Source organism: Anolis carolinensis, chromosome 1 (genome assembly GCF_035594765.1).
Source record: "Anolis carolinensis isolate JA03-04 chromosome 1, rAnoCar3.1.pri, whole genome shotgun sequence".
Lineage (NCBI taxonomy): Eukaryota > Metazoa > Chordata > Lepidosauria > Squamata > Dactyloidae > Anolis > Anolis carolinensis.
In genome coordinates this window covers 277,637,127-277,656,956 of record NC_085841.1, presented here as the reverse complement: position 1 = coordinate 277,656,956, position 19,830 = coordinate 277,637,127, and the positions used below count along the sequence as shown (strand labels likewise).

The window sequence follows — 19,830 nt, the reverse complement described above, 5'->3', positions numbered from 1 at the left end:
CTTTGGTCTTTGCTGCCTCTCGGCCTACGTGGCCGAGTTTCCCCCGATGCACCGCCTCTCTCTTCTCTCTCGGCTGTCGTTCTTTAGCCCTTTATGCGAGTTTGCACCGAAGCCTCCTTTGGGGCGACGGCCCCTCTTTCTTCCTGTCTGGGAATCGTGCGGGCCAACGGTGGCCGGCCTAGTATTTTATAGTGTGGGCCTTTTTGGCGGTGGCTTTTTCTGTCTTTTCTTTGGTCTTTGCTGCCTCTCGGCCGGGCCTACGTGGCCGAGTTTCCCCGATGTACCGCCTCTCTCTTCTCTCGCCGGCTGTCGTTCTTTAGCCCTTTATGCTATTTTGCACAGAAGCCTCCTTTGGGGCGGTGTCCTCTGGTTTTTTTTCTTTCTCTCTCTCTCTCTCAGGGATGCGTGCCGGCAAACATTGGCCGGCCCGGCTTAATGTATGGGCCTTGTCGCCTGTGGCTTTTTTCTTTCTTTTCTTTTCTTTTCTTTTCTTTTTGCTGCCTCTCGGCCTACGTGGCCGAGTTTCCCCCGATGCACCGCCTCTCTCTTCTCTCTCGGCTGTCGTTCTTTAGCCCTTTATGCGAGTTTGCACCGAAGCCTCCTTTGGGGCGACGGCCCCTCTTTCTTCCTGTCTGGGAATCGTGCGGGCCAACGGTGGCCGGCCTAGTATTTTATAGTGTGGGCCTTTTTGGCGGTGGCTTTTTCTGTCTTTTCTTTGGTCTTTGCTGCCTCTCGGCCTACGTGGCCGAGTTTCCCCGATGTACCGCCTCTCTCTTCTCTCGCCGGCTGTCGTTCTTTAGCCCTTTATGCTATTTTGCACAGAAGCCTCCTTTGGGGCGGTGTCCTCTGGTTTTTTTTCTCTCTCTCTCTCTCTCTCAGGGATGCGTGCCGGCAAACATTGGCCGGCCCGGCTTAATGTATGGGCCTTGTCGCCTGTGGCTTTTTTCTTTCTTTTCTTTTCTTTTCTTTTCTTTTTGCTGCCTCTCGGCCTACGTGGCCGAGTTTCCCCCGATGCACCGCCTCTCTCTTCTCTCTCGGCTGTCGTTCTTTAGCCCTTTATGCGAGTTTGCACCGAAGCCTCCTTTGGGGCGACGGCCCCTCTTTCTTCCTGTCTGGGAATCGTGCGGGCCAACGGTGGCCGGCCTAGTATTTTATAGTGTGGGCCTTTTTGGCGGTGGCTTTTTCTGTCTTTTCTTTGGTCTTTGCTGCCTCTCGGCCGGGCCTACGTGGCCGAGTTTCCCCGATGTACCGCCTCTCTCTTCTCTCGCCGGCTGTCGTTCTTTAGCCCTTTATGCTATTTTGCACAGAAGCCTCCTTTGGGGCGGTGTCCTCTGGTTTTTTTTCTCTCTCTCTCTCTCTCTCAGGGATGCGTGCCGGCAAACAGTGGCCGGCCCGGCTTAATGTATGGGCCTTGTCGCCTGTGGCTTTTTTCTTACTTTTCTTTTCTTTTCTTTTCTTTTTGCTGCCTCTCGGCCTACGTGGTCGGGTTTCCCACGATGCACCGCCTCTCTCTTCTCTCGCCGGCTGTCGTTCTTTACCCCTTTATGCGATTTTGCACAGAAGCCTCCTTTGGGGCGGCGGCCCCTCTTTCTTCCTCACAGGGAAGCGTGCCGGCCAACGGTGGCACGCCTAGTATTTCAACGTGTGGGCCTTGTCGGCCTATGTGGTCGACGTGTTTCCCACGATGCACCGCCTCTGTCTTCTCTCGCGGCTGTCGTTCTTTACCCCTTGGTGCAATCTTGCACAGAACCCTTTTGACAGATGGAAGGGCTATCTGAGCCTTGCGAAAGTGGTTACGGAGATCATCGCGGAACGCAAGAAGGTCCCATTTCCATCTCAGAGTTTGGACACAATGGAGTACGACATGCAGCTAGTCCTCAACGAGGACAACTTTGAAACAGCATCACAATGGGTTAATGGAAGCAGTTCCAGCAGCAAGAGCTCCAAAGGTAGTGCCAATGGCCAGGCTTCCCAAAACAAGGAGATTTGCAATTTCTGCAAACACAACGGGGAATCCAAGCAGGTCTATTCGTCCCACCGGCTGAAGGGGATGGACGGCACCGTGGAGTGCCCCATCTTGCGCAAATACACCTGTCCGCTCTGCGGTGCCACGGGCGAAAAGGCCCATACTTTAAAATACTGCCCACTGAGCCAAGGGAAGAGGTCGCTGTATCGCAAGTGCGGACGTAACTCGGCTGGACGCAAGGTGAGGAGATAAGAAGATCAGGAGAAGACCGAAGCATTTATTCTTAGTTTTAGTTTGACTTTGTAAAAGAACAACATTTGATTTCGAGCATCATTAACACTCTTTACATTTCCTCCCACTTTGTTTCAGGTTTGGAGAATGGAAGCCCAATTCTCTTAGACTACATTTGTGAGTCCAGAAATGTTTTTTTATGTATATTGTTGCCTTCTTTCACATTTGTTGTACCTAGGTTAATTATATTGTGTTTCTTTTAGATGTGTCAGTTGCCTAGTGTGATGATTCATGGGCCCTGCAGTCCTATTCCTGACAGTATTGTGGCAGATGAGGAGGAAAATATGGAGTTTTCCCCAGATTTCCGGTCGGAGTCAGAGCCTTGGCAGCTGCCTGAAGTTCTAGTCCAAGAACCAATTAAACCTGACCTTGGTGGGAACTCTCCCCCTTATGGGAGAAAACAGGCTTACACGACTGATAGAGGATCGAGAGAAAAATTTAGAAGTACTGCTCGCCTTGCTGCCAAATATGCCACTGATTAGAAGTATTTCCCCTGAGAAAATACGGGGAGTCTTGCACCTGCAAGCTGGTTTCCTTCGCTCCCTGTTCTCTAGGGAAAGTGATTGTTGTTTGGGGAAACGAGACCCAATATAGGGAAATTGCGCGAAGGATTCCTTGCGGAGTCAATTCGTCAGCTCCTGGAGAGAGGTCATGTGTGTGTGGACTTCGAATCCTGTTCCTTGCCTCCTGAATCTAGTTCCAAGCCTTGTCCTCGTCTCACGGATTTACCACAGATCTTGTTCCATGCTTCAAGTTGCTTTGCCTTTAGCCACAGCTCCAGCCACGTTCCAAGTAACTTTCAGCCTTGTGTCAAGCTTCATTGGATTCAAGACTTTTTCTGTTTTCCCAACGCTTTGCTTGGCAAAGCGTGTGTTGCGGTTATTGGATTATAATCTTTGGACTCTAATATTTCATATTGGACAATAATCTGCTGGACTATATTTGGCCTCATTTGAAAGGTCTGCTTCTGAACTTTATTCTACACTTGTTTTTATTGACTTTATATATTCCTTTAATAAAGATATTAGATAGAATCTGGCCTCAGTGTATGGTTATTGGTGCCCAGCAGCCTAGATCCTGACACCTTGTATCATGCTTTTTTATACATATAATCATGTTTTTTACATATGTAATATCACGTTCCTTTGACATCTGTAATTGCCTTATATCATATTTTATATTGTGTTTTATATATGCAGTTACTTTACATGTTTCTTTTATGTATGGATGTATAATTTTTACATGTTTAATTATATTATTTGCAACTATAATTGCCTAATATCATGCTTCTTTTATATATGCAATGACATCATGTTTATTTAACGTATATAAGTGCCTTATATCATGTCCGGGTTATCATGTGTGTCTCCAGAGGGATGCAGCCCTATCCTTTGCAGGGAAAATATAGAAATATCTTCTAAATGGCTACTGTCTAGAATTTTGTTTTGTAAAGAAAGGAAAAGTTTATATGCTATTGGAAAGAAAGATACTATTTTATGTTTAAATTTTGGAAAGGAATAGAATTGGTTATTATTACTGTGGTCTAACCTTCAATTGTTTGCAAGTTGTTCTAAAGTTTGGATCGTAGAGTTTAATAAACAGAGTTTATGGTTTTGGCATCAAAACTGTTCATGTTGTGCTTAAATGGGATTGAATTTTCTTTAATTTGTGGCCCATAATAGGCTGGTTATAAGCCTGATCTGGAAGGCAGCCAAGGCAAAGACCATTGAGCTGCTGAACTTGCAGACTGAAAGGTCCCAGGTTCAAATCCCGGGAGCAGAGTGAGCGCCCGCTGTTAGCTCCAGCTTCTGCCAACCTAGCAGCTTGAAAACATGCCAATGTGAGTAGATGAATAGGTACCGCTGTGGCGGGAAGGTAATGGCACTCCATGTAGTCATGCCGACCACATGACCTTGGAGGTGTCTATGGACAACACTGGCTCTTGGGGTTAGAAATGGAGGTGAGCACAACCCCCAGAGTCAGACATGACTGAACTTAACGTCAAGGGATACCTTTACACACACACACATGCAGGGACTACACCAATTTAACAAAGTTTCAGCCACAAAAACAAAGTTTCTAAAGTAGAGCAATGACTTTCACAGTAAAGACAACCCAATTTAACAGGAAATAAGACTTTCAAACCAGGAACAGATTTCTGCAATTATTAAAAAATGGTTCATTATAAAAGCTATGAAAATTTGCCAAAAATCAGAGGATAAGGGAAACGTTCCACATTTTGGTGAGCTATCAGTGTTAAATGTGTTCTACCACTGTACCAAGTTTGAAGAAGATCACTCAAAAAATGAGGGCGGGAGAGCCCCCTAAGCCCCCCCCCCTTCGGGCTGTTTTTGGGCCACCGCGCATGCGCGTCCGCCATTAACGAATTAATTTCGAAAATAACGAATTTTCGTTAATTTCGAAAAATTTTGGGGGCCAAATTCGTTATTAGCAACAAAAACGAAAAACTGCCCCCTCTAGTTTTGAAACGAGTTTAGAATCAAATTTTTCATGGATCGATCAAGCCTAGTATTTCCTCATTATTCTTTGCACTGTGTTATTGGCCAAATGCCTGGTCCCACAATCACATCTTTGTTTTCTTTATAATGGCAGGGTTACAGGGAATGTCTGAAAGAGAAAATAGTTTACTGAGAAAAGTCTTATTCAGGACAGTGATATGGCTGTACAGAAAAAGTGCTACATAGACCAGCTTAAGAGTTGTTTTAGTCATTTTTAATTCTTTTAAAACTTAACACCCTCCCTACCCTGAATAAATGAGTGCCACCACAGAGGAGAAAAATAATTGTTGTAATTTTAACAGATATAAAGTAGACTGTTGATTATAATAATAGCATTAAAATGGGAAATATGATATCTTGTGGTGAATTGTTATAAATATTCATGCTGTAGAATTATGTACAAATCTTCATGAGAAAACAATTTTCTTTAAACAGAAAGATGAGACTTTTTCACACAGCCAGCAATATCTTCTAAGCATGATCATCTTTCCATCTGTTAAGTGATCAGAGAAAACCCATTTCTTTAAAAGCATCTTACACATGTTATGCTGCCATGAGATGGCAGTATAATGCTTTTACTGATTATCCTTTTGACATGCATCCTAAAAAAGTTCATGTGTTTCACTGGCTTTTAGTGTAAAATGAGATATGCAAAAAGAACTTACACAGAGAGGGTACTTTGTAGCTCGTTCTTCCTAATGCAGCCCAAAAACCAGCTATAGAAGATCAGGAAATTTTTCAGAGAGAGTTTTCAGCCAGCATGGAGGATTACCAAGTGAAGGACAGGAGAAGAAAATTGCAAATATTTTGGAAGTAGGATATTGGATTCATTCCATTCACCCACCCACCATGATTCACTCAAATTTAGACAGCCCCCAGATGGCATAGTGGACTAAGTGACTTGAAGGTTGGGTTGCTGACCTGAAAGCTGCCAGGTTCGAATCCCACCTGGGGAGAGTGTGGATGAGCTCCCTCTATCAGCTCCAGCTCCATGTGGGGACATGAGAGAAGCCTCCCACAAGGATGGTAAAAACATCAAAAAACATCCGGGCGTCCCCTGGGCAACGTCCTTGCAGACGGCCAATTCTCTCACTCCAGAAGCAACTCCGGTTGCTCCTGACACGAAAAACAAAAACAAAAAAACCCCCTCAAATTTAGACAATTCCCATCAGTGTGGCCCAAAAGGAAATAATAATAATAATAATAATAATAATAATAATAATAATAATAATAATAATAATAATAATACCAACAACAACAAAAACATCCAAACCCAAACTGAAATGTCCTTGTCTCTGTAGTCCTGAAATGCATCCACTCGGTTTATTTTTATGCCAATGCTTCTGCATGGCTGGCCTCCTCAACAACAACGATAGAGGAAACTGGTGGGCAAACAACATAAAGGTAGGGATGCCATTACCAAATACTATTTCTGAATGGACAATTGATATGTTTTGAGAGTCACTTACAGTATTGTAAACTCCCTTGAATAAATCCTGGTCTCGAATGTAGAGCATATTTAAAATAAGATATGCTTTTTCACCCGTCTTTAAGATATTTCCAGACTGCAAAAGAAAACCTGCAAAGTTCTAAACAACATTTATAAATGTCAGCACCCAGGTTTTGTATAAACAAGAAACAAGCTTCAGCTCTTTAAAAACAGCCTTCTTGGCACATGTTCCTTTGAGGCATGCCAGTGAATCTCTGCTTCTCATCAGCCCATAAAAACTTTATATAAATGCTGAACAAAATATTTTTCTACTCCAGCCTAGATTCCACTGAATACAGGACAGAGCTTGGAAAAGTTACTTTTCTAAAATCCTATGCTGGCAACAGCAGCCAGCAGGGGAATTCTGGGAGATGTATTTGTTGCTAACAGAGATGTCATCACAGTTCTGCTCTTCTAGCACCTGCCACCTGACCCTGTATTTCTTGAGACAATTTTGTTTTTAATTCTGTTTCTTCAGTGCAGACAGTATCTGATCGTCAGGAGAAACAAGAGCTTTATTGTGAGGCGGAAGAGGCTTCTTCCTTTTCTTGAAAGAAATCCCTGGTGTTAAAATGTTTTTTGTTTTTTTTTTACTTCTGTAGTGTTCCTTTGTCCAAAGATTGTTACACAGCAACCCCACTGTTAAACTTTCATTGCTATTTTTTTCCCTCTCTGTAAAAGGGAGTTCCAAATTCCTTTTGTCACAGTTCCTTCTGACCTGTTCCTGGACAGAATTAACAGGATGAGCAATGAACACACAGCATTTTTTTAAAAAAATGCCTCCATCAATGCCTGGTTTTTGAAGAATATAAATGTGATGTAAGTATAATCTGACAAAGAGAGTATGCATGAGAGCTGAATCAAATCAAAGAAGGAGGAGAAGGAGGAAGAGGAGGAGGAAGAGGAGGAGGAAAAGGACTTTATTTATAGACCACCCTCTTTCCTAGGTGGGGGGAACTTAGGGCGGTTTACACACCAAAAAAGGCAAAAATTCAATGCCCTACGCAAATACAAACATCTCAAAAATAATACTAAATGATACAAAATAATGACCATAAACTTGTGACAAAAGAGAAATTAACATCAAAATAGAAAACAAAATACAAATAGTCAAATAAACGTAATTATACTAATAACATAATTAACAATTAAGGCATAAACTCTGAGAGAACAATTAAAATACATAAAAATAGCTATCATGGTTGTTCTTTCTCATGTACCATCACAGCAGTGGAATACAAATAAGTTAGCCAGCATTCCGATGGAATTAAAGGTGTCCTCCTCCTCCTCCTCTCCATATGCTAAAGTGCATAATTGTGTTTTCAGGAGGTTTTTTTTGAAGGCAAGGAGAGTGGGGGCTGTTTTTATTTCTTTAGGGAGGGAATTCCAGAGAAGGGGAGAGTTCACGGAGAAGGCCTTTTCTCTCATTCCGACCAACTGTGATTGTGGCGGGGGTGGGACTGAGAAGGGCCTCCTCTGTTGATCACAGTGCACGGGATTGCCTGTATAAGGAGATGCAATTAGACAAATCTAATGCCTGAGTTCACAATTTTTATTAGTATGTGTGGTATTTTAATCTTGGTTTTTGCTTACTTGTGAAGTAGTGTATATTATTGAGGCATTGTAGCATTTATTGCTGCTGCATTGATCCATAAATCACCATGAAAAGAAAGAGGGTGGCAAAACAAAGGGGGATACTTGCCTTCTTGTCTTGTAAAGACTGCTGGGGACTCCATAGCAATCTATAGATGAAAGCAGAGATTTGCTTCAAAATGCTCAGTTGATGGATATTTTTATTGATACTAAAAGCTCAGCATGCTCCCAATGCCTCTTTTCAGGGGCTAGTTGAAATCTCAACCAAAATTTCTGGAGTAATACTCCATCACTAGAGCCCCCGGTGGTGTAACAGATTAAACCACTGAGCTGCTGAACCTGATGACCGAAAGGTTAATGATTTGAATTTGGGGAGCAGGGTGAGTTCCCACTGTTAGCCCCAGCTTATGTCAACCTAGCAGTTCGAAAACATGCAAATGTGAGTAGATCAATAGGTACCATTCCAGCAGGAAGGTAACGGCACTCCATGCAGTCATGCTGGCCACATCACCTTGGGGACATCTATGGACAACGCTGGCTTTTCAGCTTAAAAATGGAGATGAGCACCGACCCCCATAGTGAGACACAACTAGGTTTAATGTCAGGGGAAAACCTTTACCTTTACCCTTTACCCCATCAATTTCAGCTCCAGAAATTTCAGAAGTTAAATTCCGAAAAGCCCCAGAGAAGACCTTGAGAGCGCTTACAGGCTTTAAAATGTTGGACAGCATTTTCGATAAAAACATCCATCAATTGTGTAGCTTGATTTATTTTGTGGCCCATCCAAAACTAATAGTTTTATTTGAACTTGACCTTTCACAGATACCAATCTACTTCCTCAAATGCACTGAACCATAGATGCATCTCCATATATGGATGGATTGCAGCTTATTTTTCTCTCATTACACTGTATGCTATTGTTTGGTTTTTTTAGTGTTAGCGCAATACAGTGGTTTAAGCATTGGACTAAGACTCTGGAGAACAGGATTTGAATTTTTGCTCAGCCATGAAAATCTGCTGCATGATCCTGGGCAAGCAGCAAATCCTTAGCCTTAGAAAACTCAATGATAAGTTCACCTTAGGGTCACCATAAGTCAGAAATGACTTGAAATCACACAACAACAACAACAACAACAACAACAACAACAACAACAACAACAACAACAACATAACCACACAGTACATGCTGTTGTTTTTATGCACTGTCAAGTTGGTTGTTGTTTTGGTTGTTGTTGTTGTTGTTGTTGTTGTTGTTATATACTGTTTTATCTCTCTAAAAAGAGGCCCAAAGCGGCCAGCACCAAAAAACAATACACGATATAATTTAAAACCTAGAAAAGCATTTTGTTGTAGCCCAGCCTGAGGTTCGGCCTGTTCAGTCTGTGATTGTCCCTGCTCCTGACTCTGTGATTGCTCCTGCATCTGACTTGTCCATTAGTGACTGTACTTTCCATTAGTGACTGTACTTTCTCATTCCTTTCCGGCATGTTGCTGGCAGTTTTATGGTGTTGTAAATTAGTTAAATTAGCCTCCCACATAAAGCGTATCTAAATTTCCTACTTGACAGTTCTAAAAACTTTAAAAGCCTGCCTGAAAAGAAAGGTTTTTGCTTGCTGCTGGAAGGATAGCAGGGAGAGAATACTTGTAGCAACCTCATTAACAAAAGATCTCCAGAGCCCTGGACATCCAGAGTCCTGCTCAGGCTATGAACATTCAGAGTCATGGCTTCCTTGACCAGTCAATCAATCAGGAATGTCATATTCTTCTCATCCCACTGCCTTCTGCTCTGGCTAGTGCCTCTTTTATGACCCCAACCCTAACCCAAGGCACCAATCTGGCAGCAGGTTGTAAGGCAATGCTGATGAATCTTTGCAAACTGCTTCACAAATAGCTCTCAGTCATACAAAACAAAAGCATGTGGAACAAGGGGTACAAACAGAAAGAAAATTATATTGAATGATGCAGACTTCAGACTTTGTATTATTTTGCATATAACCATTCCATTACTTCAGAATATTGATTTTGTATATAACCATTCCATTACTATGGATCAGATGTCTAAAAACAACAACATTTTGCACCCCACCTCCATCTCCCTGGAGGGACTCGGGCGGCTTACATGGGGACAAGCCCGATCAACATAGTTAAAATATAACACACTGAAATGCATAAGCAATAGCATAAAACAGAATAAACAACAATATTATAACAGAATACGTATTTGAAAAAGCATCGAACCAACAACCAATGAACCTGAAATAACAATCAGTTTCTGGGCACGGGTGGTTTTACTGAGATATGTACCACCAAATTATACAGAGTAACATGCAGATTAATTGCATATGATTCCATTTATACTAGTATTCATGAGTGTTTACAAACATATCAGTGAGATGGGATGGGAAATATCAGGTAGGAGCAGAACCGACATGCAGTATTTCATAATGACTTACTGGTTGAAGCCCCCAATGGTACAACGGGTTAAACTGCTGAGCTGCTGAACTTGCTAACCAAAAGGTTGGTGGTTCAAATCTGGGGAGTGGTGTGAGCTCCCGCTGTTAGCCCCAGCTTCTGCTAACCTAGCAGTTCAAACACATACAAATGTGAGTAGATCAATAGGTACCACTCCGGCAGGAAGGTAACAGCGCTCCATGCAGTCATGCCGGCCACATGACCTTGGAGGTGTCTACGGACAATGCCAGTTCTTCGGCTTAGAGATGGAGATAAGCACCAACCTCGAATCAGACACAACTAGACTTAATGTCAGGGGGAAACCTTTACCATTACCTTTACTACTGGGTGAAACTAATTTCATAATGGCTTAGTAGCTGGAACTAGGAGCCACAGTGGTGCAATGGGTTAAACCCATGTGAACTGCAGACCTGAAGGTTGGGTTGCTGTCCTGAAGGTTGCCGGTTCAAATCTGTGAGACGAGGTCTATCAGCTCTAGCTTGTGGGGACATGAGAGCAGACTCCCAGTAACACATCCAGGCATCCCCTGGGCAACATTTCTGTAGACGGCCAATTCTGTCACACCAGAAGTGACTTGCAGTATGTTCTCAAGTCGCTTCTGACACTATTTAAAAAAACCAGCTGAAACTCATTTCATAATGTCTTATTAGCTGGAACTCATTTCATAATGGTTTACTGACTGGAAAGTGCATGAGGAAATTTAGACATCCCATAAACAAGACTGTGGTTTCATAGAAAAAAATCCTCTTTCTTGTGTCATATTCCCAATATATCAGGACATAGCCATTTATGGTCCTCCAAATGTTATTAGACTGCAGTTCCCACCAGACATAGGCAGCTTAGCTAGTTGTCAGATTTGATGGGAACTGCAGTTGAATAATGTAATATCTTCAGAGCTGCAAACTTGAATAAAATGTAATACATTAGCACCAGTAGACATCCCTTCTCCCCCACATACTCACAGAGCATTTCAATGCACTCCTTTAAACAGTTTCAGATGGAAAGCTCTCCGTAAGCATTTCAAACTGGGTTTTATTGATTCTTTTTGCTATGTTTTTCACACCCAAATCTGAGATTAGCTTTGGGAAAAAGAGTTAGAGAAACAGACCAACACAAATAAATATATTAATATTTTGAGTCTCCTTATAGAGAGAAAAAGCGGGGTATGAACATAATAATAATAATAATAATAATAATAATAATAATAATAATAATATGTCGACAGACTTTACCTGCCCAGAAAATCAGGAGGCAGAGGGCTTCTGCAATTGAAACAAATGGTAGAGGAAGAGAAACATGCCCTGGCAGATTATGTGAAAGGCAGTCAAGAACCAACATTGAGGGAAATCAATAGTAGTAAACTGCTTCAAGTGCAAAAGACAAAAAGTGAATACCGCAAAAACACAATCCAGAACAGAAGAGAAAACTGGCAAAAGAAGGCTCTCCATGGACAGTTCCTGGAAAAATTGAGAGCCAAATTGACAAAGAAAAAACATGGCTGTGGCTCACAAATGGAACTTTGAAAAAGGAGACGGAGGGCCTGATTCTGGCAGCCCAAGAACAAGCCATTAAAACCAATGCCATCAAAGCCAAAATCAAAAAGTTGACGACAGATCGCAAACGTAGACTCTGCAAGGAAGCAGATGAAACAATAAGATCACAAAGACAAACTACATGCAGAGACATATCACCATTGCTCAGATGATTCATTGGAAGTTGTGCCACAAATACCATCTGCCTGCGACAAAGAACTGGTGTGATCACAAGCCTGAAAAAGTTATAGAGAATGAACATGTCAAGCTACTCTGGGACTTCCGAATTCAGACAGAGAGAGTTTTGGAGCACAATACTCCTGACCTCACGACCGTGTTAAAAAAACCAAGTACGGATTGTCGATGTAGCAATCCCAGGTGACAACAGGATTGAGGAGAAACAACTGGAAAAGCTGACACGATATGAGGACTTAAAGATCGAATTGCAAAGACTCTGGCACAAGCCAGTCAAGGTGGTCCCAGTGGTGATCGGCACACTGGGTGCAGTGCCTAAAAACCTTGGCCTGCACTTAAACACAATCGCGCTGACAAAATTACCACCTACCAGCTGCAGAAGGCCACCTTACTGGGATCTGCACGCATTATTCACTGATATATCACACAGTCCTAAACACTTGGGAAGTGTCCGACGTGTGATCCAATACAACAGCCAGCAGAGTGTCTGCTGTGGACTCACCTTGTTGTGTTTCAAATAATAATAATAATAATAATAATAATAATAATAATAATAATAATAATAATAATAATAATAATATTAATAATAATAATAAAAAATACCCAGATTCCAGATGAAACATTTATGACTGATTTATTTCAAACATCAACTTTTGTAGACTCCAGCTGATGTCAAACACACAAGCCCCCGCACTCCAGGCTCAGTTTTTCCCCTCTCAGAAGAGCCTCAGTTACATAGATACATTGTTTCTGCAGAAAAACCTCAGGCACTCTCTCTTCATTGAAGCTCCACTGACTCCTGTTACACATTAACTCAGAGCAATAAAACTGTATCCAGCGCACTTTCTCTTTCGCGCCTGCAAAAGCGAGCCTTTTGCAGGCAGTTCTCAATAACCTAAAATATGTCATAAAAACATTTTCCTGGCCGCGGATCTTCACTGGCTTGGACAAAGCGGTCCCCGGCCGCTTCGGGGTTAAGAAAATGCAATTCTTTCAACCGCAGATACGGAAACCCCTTGGGTTTCCATATCCACAACTTCACCGATTCTCTCTGGACCAATTCAATTTTGCTCCAGAGCCTTTTCTAAGCCTAACTGCTATCTTGGTTTTTGCCGCAATGGTCCCGATTTGCTCCCACACACTGATTGATATTTTTATGATTGAGTTTTGCCTTTTATTAATGAGCACAGGCAACGCGATCCAAAAATGTTTTTCCCTATGTCTTTTAGGAACTTCTAGGTATCAGAGACCCCTTTCCCCTTCCCCTGCATGAACCCCATATATTCCTTGCACCGTCTCCTAGTCTCAGGGTGACCCCAACTAGCCCTCTTGCTTGCATGGGCTAATGGGGAAGTTCTGGGATTCCTACCTATTTCCTTATGGAAACGTGAAGGGGGGTCGAAGTTCTTTCAAATGGCCATAAGACTGATTGTGTTTGTCTCCCCACAACCCCAGGGATGCTGGATCCTGTGATTCCCCCAAAAAGTGGGTCCCCCATGTGTCCACTATCATTTTTATTATTTTATCACTATTATTTCTTTGTGATTATTTGTCTTTATTATTTTTATAATATCTTATCCTTTATTAACAAGGCAGTTGTAACCTAGGCATGAACTCTGGCCAGTATATCACCCCAATTGGGCATCATCCAGATGCCTAAGGTGAATGGATTACAAACATGGATTATCAGTAATCACTCTCCACAGAAAAGGAAATGGGTTTCTTCCCTGGACCTCAGAGGACATGGATGTCAGGCCATCCAGGAAGGAACCCTTTTGGACATTCAAAACATTCATCAAAAGACAAACTCATACTCCTGAAAAGAAGAACAGGCTCGGACTCTGAATCATATATGTAATCTCATCAAGGTTCCTGCTTTCACAATGAAGCTAGTCAACGGGGGGCCAGACTCCCATTCATAGAACTTGCTGAATCAATCAATGGAACCATAAGCCAAGACTGGTTTGACAGTCAATGGCTATCGCCGGGGCACCTTGACAAAGACTCATCATAAGTGTCACACTTAATCTTGTCATTTCCATATGTTTTCCCTTTGTTTCTCCTGTTGCCGCACCTCCACTTCCATCATTGGCTGAGGAGGAGGAAACATCACAAGCGGGGCTCACACTCTCATTGGATAATGCTCACGAGCCCCCAGACAGCGCCTCCTTCCCTCTGATGTCAGGGAATCGCCTGGCCAATCAGCTGGCGGGCGGGAGGCGGGAAATTCAAAATTGTAAAAGTATAAAAAGTGCCTTTTTCTCTATAATGGTATGCTGGTTCTTCTTGCATCATATTGCTTCCATCATCCTGCTCCAGCTGGACAGAATAAAGCCTTGGTGATCTCTGCTTCTAACCTGGATGAGACTTTTTTTATCGGAAATAGGAAAACTTTCATTTGCTTCTCGTGAGCTCGCCAGGTGTTGTGCAACCCTCCTTGCCAGGTCTAGCGTAGGTCTCCTTCGCTAGGAGAGACCCCAAATCTTTGATCTCTATTTCACAGCCTACTTCTTCAGATGAATGCAGTGATGCCTTGCTGGACACACTACAGCACACGCGCAAACACACACTAGGGCTTTTAGTATGGTGAAAACTGCTTATATGGGTCAGGAGTGGAACTGAGTGATGCCTCCAGGTGCCCTTTAGTTCGGCCCCGTGCTAGTCAACTGGACTGCCTCCGATGGGTTGGCTTTCACAGTGAATACCTGAACTTCAAAAGCGATGTGTTCTTCTGAGGAAGAGAAGCAGACTGGCTGCTTTAATTTCCTTTCAGACATAAATTGGTACTCCTGGGTCTCAACAAAACATCTCCACAGCATAGCATAAATATCTGGATGTGGACCTATGCTGAGTCATATAACTCAATTATATTCAATTTGTTTTTAATGAGTATAACACACTTGAACCTCCAAGAATGCTACATAAAGAATATTGAAGGCTTAAATTCAGACACACAGCATCAATGGTGGCAGCAGTTAATCAATGTGGTGGTGTCAAGAGGGAACATAAAAGGAACAAAGTCTTGCTTAGGAACCATGAAGGCATCTAGGAAGTGCCCAGAGTTGGAGCCCATAGCCAGACATACCTGTCTGTCTCTTCAGTGAGGGTGCTGGTGATGAGACAGCCCACTTTCAAGTCCTTGGCCTCCCATTCTGGCATTCCATGAGCTGTCTTCTTTGCAGACAGCCTGGAGCTCTGATTTTGCTAATCTGATTTTACCTTGAGAACAGTTAGCTCGGCAATCTGGGAAGTTGCCATGCCTTGTTATTCATGCATGTAGCCAGGTCCTTTGATCTACCTTAATCCTTCCCACAGATCTCTTAAAATGACAAGACACTGGGATTCCATTATCGGTTAGACTGTGTGCAGTGGCTAGAGATTCTGAATAAAAAACAAAGTCTTAGAGAAACAATTTTTTTATTGTATTCTATGATAAGAAAGTTACTCAAGTTGCTAATGAGGTTTCATTCTAGATAAACAGAGATTGAGAATGGATGGAAAGAGAAGTGATGGAGAAACATCCCTAAAAGTATCGGTTTATACTATAGAGGGGCCAGGTTAGGCAGACACAAAGAGGACACTTTAAGTCAAACTCAGGACTAAAGGAAAGAATCTTTGAGTGAAACTGCTGTCTTGAAAAGTGTGTGGATATGTATATATATTCCTCATTCATTAGAATTACTTCTTTTAAAAATTTAATGGTGTCCTCTGTAGCTGTGATTGATACTCATTGATCTCATCAGGGCCATCCCTTGTTCTATCACACGAATTAGCATAACCACTGCCTGGAGTAACCATCACATAGAGTCCTCCCAAGGTCACAGATTTTGGCCCTGAAGCCTCCTGGCTACACACTTCTGGCTTTTACTTGTACAATTTGTAGGACTAAGGTAAGCTTCTGTTCTACTATTAACCTTTGTGTGGGGCTCTTCCATTAATTCCATACCAACCAGAGAAGGGAAAGCAGCCAAAATGCATTCCAAAGAGGCTGTGAAGTTGTGTCAAACCCATAAGAGCCTGGTTATAAAACAAAATGTACTGAGTTTCATTCAGAGAGGTACTTGCAAAGGCTGCTAGGAAGCTTAGTGGGGGTTGGAATTAGGTAGGTGTTATGCTTGAATTGGGTCAAAATAGACAAAGGCTCTGAGTGCAGAAGATCTGTTGAACTGTTTCTGGTTTGCAGATAGTAATAAACATACCTCTGTCCGGATTTGCATGTTTTACAACTTTAGTTGCTTGTGGGAGGATTTAAAATTGAAGCATGGCACAACGCCCTTGTTGTCAATAGCTATTAGGATAGCAAGTCAGGTGGGTGGGAATCAGATTCTAAATTAATATCACAATATCAACATGACAAAGCATAACCATTTCCATAGGAGGTAAAGAAACAGCTGCTTTAGGCTTTTCTTCTATCATGAATATGCCACACATCCTCTTTGCATGTATCTGATCATGAGGACTGGGGCCAACAAAAACCCATGCCAAAGAAAACTGGTCAGTCTAGTACAGATTCTTTGAGAGAATAAAAATGCAAATGGCCCGGATACCCTGTCTTGCAATAAAAATGAGCAAAGAGAATGGTGTGAAGCTGCACAGAGGGATCCCTCTGACAATAACAGACTAAAGTGCTGTGTTAGGCAGAGGAAAGCCAGGTTGATCACTTTTTCATTCAGTCAATAATCAGGCTACTGCACAGGGATAATAAGTCCTCAGTTGGATCAGAGAGCCCTGTTATGGTGAGATAATCTTGTCCTTTCCTAACTTGTGTGTTCTTTCTCATGAATAATGTTTGTCATCTTGTGTTGTTGAAGGCTTTCACGGCTGGAATCACAGGGTTGCTGTGTGTTTTCTGGGCTGTATGGCTATGTTTCAGAAGAAAGCTTCTGGAACATGGCGATACAGCCTGGAAAACACACACCAACCCTGTTTGTCAACTCTTCCATACCACACTCTGATATTGCTTGGCCACACATATTCTCATTTTCACCTGCAAAATGTGTTGGTCCTTGCCAACATTTTCCAACAAAATCCCACCCACCCCCTTTAAACAAGCAATATTAATGTTATGTGAACATGACTTGGGTTTACTGCAATCCATACTGAACATCAGGATAAGACATTTTAAAAAGGAAAAGTGAGACAAGCTAATTGGGCTGCTAATCAAACAAGTCCGTGCCATCCATCTAATCTGCCCAAGGTCACATATTTTCCCAGTTCCCTGTCCCTTGCTGCATCCACAGATCATGGGTTCACTTTGGTAGATTTTACACTGAAAGGCAGTGACTAAATCTTCACAAGCAAACAAAAAGAGACCAATGCCTTGAACTTTGAGAGGTTTATAGAGACTATAGGAAAAAGACAGCATGCATACAAATTCACATACATATTAATGCTAAGGTTATTTGAGGATATTTTCAGACTTTCCCAATAGACCTTTTATGTCCACATCCACAAATTGGAAGGCTTTGGACTCAAGAGTTTTATATAAACCACCCTGAATTCAGAAGGAATATTGTACTGGTGCTAGGAACTGCACTACACAGAGATATGTAACATAAGATTAGGTTACAAGTGTGGATTTGAGTCTTAAAGTTTAAGTCTTAACTTTAGAAACAGGAATAGAAGTGTGAGTCACAGTTATGTAATGCCACTTGAAGTATACCGGTTCAGCAGGAGAACAGAAGGCCTTTTGCAGAAAGAAGACCCTGTCTTTTAAAAGATAAGCAAACCCACCTTTCCTGTAATCCCATTTGCTAAAGTTAACAAGTAGTGCTTTATCATATAGGCTGATCTCTTCTTCCAGCCTCCAATTCAGCCAATAAATTTTTCCCTTCTTTTATCCAATAACAATACAGATGTTGTTGCATGAATACTGTTTCTTGGGGGAAAACAGAGTGCCCAAACTTAATCCACATGCTCACTTTTTCTCTCTCACTGCAAAAAAGAAAAAAGAAAAAAAGCAGTCTGGGAAATGTGGCAGGATAGGGTTTCTAGAGTGAAAATTGGAGATACTCCTGTCCCTTTAAGGGTTGTGTAGCAGCAGGTGTTCTTTCTTAGGCAACCAGATAACATTCAACACCGGCTAAAATCCCCACCTGCACAACCTTTACCACTTGAGGATCTGTTTTCACTCTGGCAAAACCTAGTGCACTGGCTTTTAGGAAGAAAGAACACCAGAAAGGAAAGGATTTGAAAGCCACTCTCGTGGTTAAGATTTCCTCTTGGGTTAAAAACATTTTGTGTGTCTGTGTACATAAACAGTCAGAGAAAATAGATATGGGACTTCATCAGATTACGCTGGGAAGTGTTCAGAAGAAGAGAGTTCAGTCTAACTCCATTTTGTAATAAAATGGAGTTTTTCCCTACCTTTTAATCACACTGTTTAGTGCACTCTGTTGTCTTGCATATTTTTTTACACTGCAGACATTTGACCCCGCTCAGCATCCCTCTCGGTGCTTTTTGGTATTTCAACTCCCACAATTCCAAACAGCAGGAAGGGAGAGAGAGAGAGAGAGAGAGAGAGAGAGAGAGAGAGAGAGAGAAAAGGGATGGGAGGGAAACCCATTTGGAAAGGCAACAGCATTGGCCCACCCAACACAGGACACAGACAAATCATGGAAGGAAGGAATAAAGGTACCCTAAAAGGCTTTTTTTGTGTGTGTATGCAAAGTAGAAGCATTATGAGTAGCTTACCACCAAACCTTCCTGCTTGGGGAGCAAAAGAAAATTGCCCAAAAAAGTTCATTTTGACTCCTCCCCCAATTTCTCCTCCCACAAATTGGGTGATCCTAACCTGAGAGCAACGAGTGCTACTTTATTAGAAATTTGGCAAAACATTCGGAGTTTTGAGGGAAAAAAATCAATTTCCTCTTCCTGATACATTGGGGAAAAAAACCCTGCCCTCAACGTTTAAAAGACTCAAAAACAGCACTTTAACCAAAATGAATGTAGTGAACCCAGTGGAATATGAGATTTTAAGTGTAGAACTCTGTGGAATTTAAGTTATGTGATGAAGTGGATGGTTGAGCATTAGCTACACAGAAGAAATAGATATGGTTGAGCCTTAAAATAACCAATGTTCAAAAGATTTAAGAACACAAAACAACCAGAAATAGAAGCTACAGACTTGGATTGAGAAACAGTTGTACACTTTCAACCTCATCAGACGCAGTTTTCTCTGCGTCATCATCCCATTTCCGGAGTTCGCGGTCAGGCCCTCAATTGGTTCAACTCATTTCTGCGAAACCGGAGCCAATGCGTGGAGTATATGGATCAAGTCTCTGACAGATCTCCCCTCCTATGTGGGGTACCCCAAGGTGCAATTCTCTCCCCTCTTCTCTTCAACATCTACGTTAGACCCCTTGCTAATTTGGTTTGGAGTTTCGGCCTAGATTGCTATCAATATGCAGACGACACCCAAATCCTTCTGCGCCTGGAGCCTGGAGCAACGTCAATACCAGACAATTTCACCTTATGTCTGGAGGCTCTGTCGAACTGGCTACGTGCTAGCAGACTGAAGGTGAACCTGGCGAAGACCGAGATTCTCTGGCATGGCCGCTCGACCGGTCTGACCCATTTGCTACCCACCTTTGATGGTGCTGCCCTATCTCCTTCGCCTACCGTTAAGAGCCTGGGTGTCGTTTTAGATTCGCAGCTGACAATGGAAGCTCAGGTCGCTGCTGCCAGCAAACAGGCCTTTTTCCATCTACGACAAGCGAGGCAACTGGCACCCTATCTATCTGATGAGGCGCTGGCAACAGTCATCCATGCCAC

At 42.4% G+C, this 19,830-nt stretch overlaps 1 protein-coding gene across 3 annotated transcripts; it reads left to right on the top strand.

Moving 5' to 3' along the window:
- Positions 1-1,669: 1,669 nt before the first annotated feature.
- LOC134295397 (nanos homolog 2-like) lies at positions 1,670-4,772 on the top strand. Of its 3 annotated transcripts, XM_062967724.1 has the most exons (3): positions 1,670-2,206; positions 2,336-2,374; positions 2,461-4,771. In XM_062967724.1, exons 1-2 carry the CDS (start codon positions 1,685-1,687, stop codon positions 2,363-2,365), a joined length of 552 nt encoding a protein of 183 aa, XP_062823794.1. In that variant the 5' UTR covers positions 1,670-1,684; the 3' UTR covers positions 2,366-2,374; positions 2,461-4,771. The 3 variants fall into 3 exon arrangements, 2 of the variants coding, with proteins under 2 accessions (XP_062823794.1, XP_062823793.1); XR_010001955.1 differs by having other exon boundaries at positions 1,670-2,374; positions 2,461-4,772; XM_062967723.1 differs by having other exon boundaries at positions 2,336-4,770.
- Positions 4,773-19,830: the final 15,058 nt, after the last annotated feature.